At 68.9% G+C, this 530-nt stretch overlaps 1 protein-coding gene across 1 annotated transcript; it reads left to right on the top strand.

The window, feature by feature from the left end:
* Nucleotides 1-2: 2 nt before the first annotated feature.
* On the top strand, nucleotides 3-530 carry Tco025E_09248 (uncharacterized protein; the record flags this gene model as incomplete). The annotated part of the gene is made up of 1 exon (XM_029376069.1): nucleotides 3-530. A coding segment is annotated over one exon (528 nt), but the record flags the coding sequence as incomplete, so codon positions are not given.

The following is a 530-nucleotide window of genomic DNA, read 5'->3' as shown; positions in this document are numbered from 1 at the left end:
GCCAGCTTCTTCTCGCGCGCGAGCTCGTGTGCGCGGTCGTTCATGCCCTCCTCGAGCGCGGCGATCTCCCTCGCATTCCTGCGCGGGTCCTCCAGCAGCTGCCGGCGCTCCTGCTCCATCGCAACGAAGTCCTTGTCGTCGTCCAGCGGAAGCTCGCGCAGGGGCACGCCCTCCGGCTTGGGTCAAGGAACTGCCGGTCCGCCAGCTTCTTCTCGCGCGCGAGCTCGTGTGCGCGGTCGTTCATGCCCTCCTCGAGCGCGGCGATCTCCCTCGCATTCCTGCGCGGGTCCTCCAGCAGCTGCCGGCGCTCCTGCTCCATCGCAACGAAGTCCTTGTCGTCGTCCAGCGGAAGCTCGCGCAGGGGCACGCCCTCCGGCTTGGGTCAAGGAACTGCCGGTCCGCCAGCTTCTTCTCGCGCGCGAGCTCGTGTGCGCGGTCGTTCATGCCCTCCTCGAGCGCGGCGATCTCCCTCGCATTCCTGCGCGGGTCCTCCAGCAGCTGCCGGCGCTCCTGCTCCATCGCAACGAAGT

This window comes from Trypanosoma conorhini (genome assembly GCF_003719485.1).
Source record: "Trypanosoma conorhini strain 025E chromosome Unknown Tco_14.4_contig_01036, whole genome shotgun sequence".
Lineage (NCBI taxonomy): Eukaryota > Euglenozoa > Kinetoplastea > Trypanosomatida > Trypanosomatidae > Trypanosoma > Trypanosoma conorhini.
Note: the sequence above shows the minus strand (reverse complement) of the source record. Positions and strands in the feature narration are given on the sequence as shown.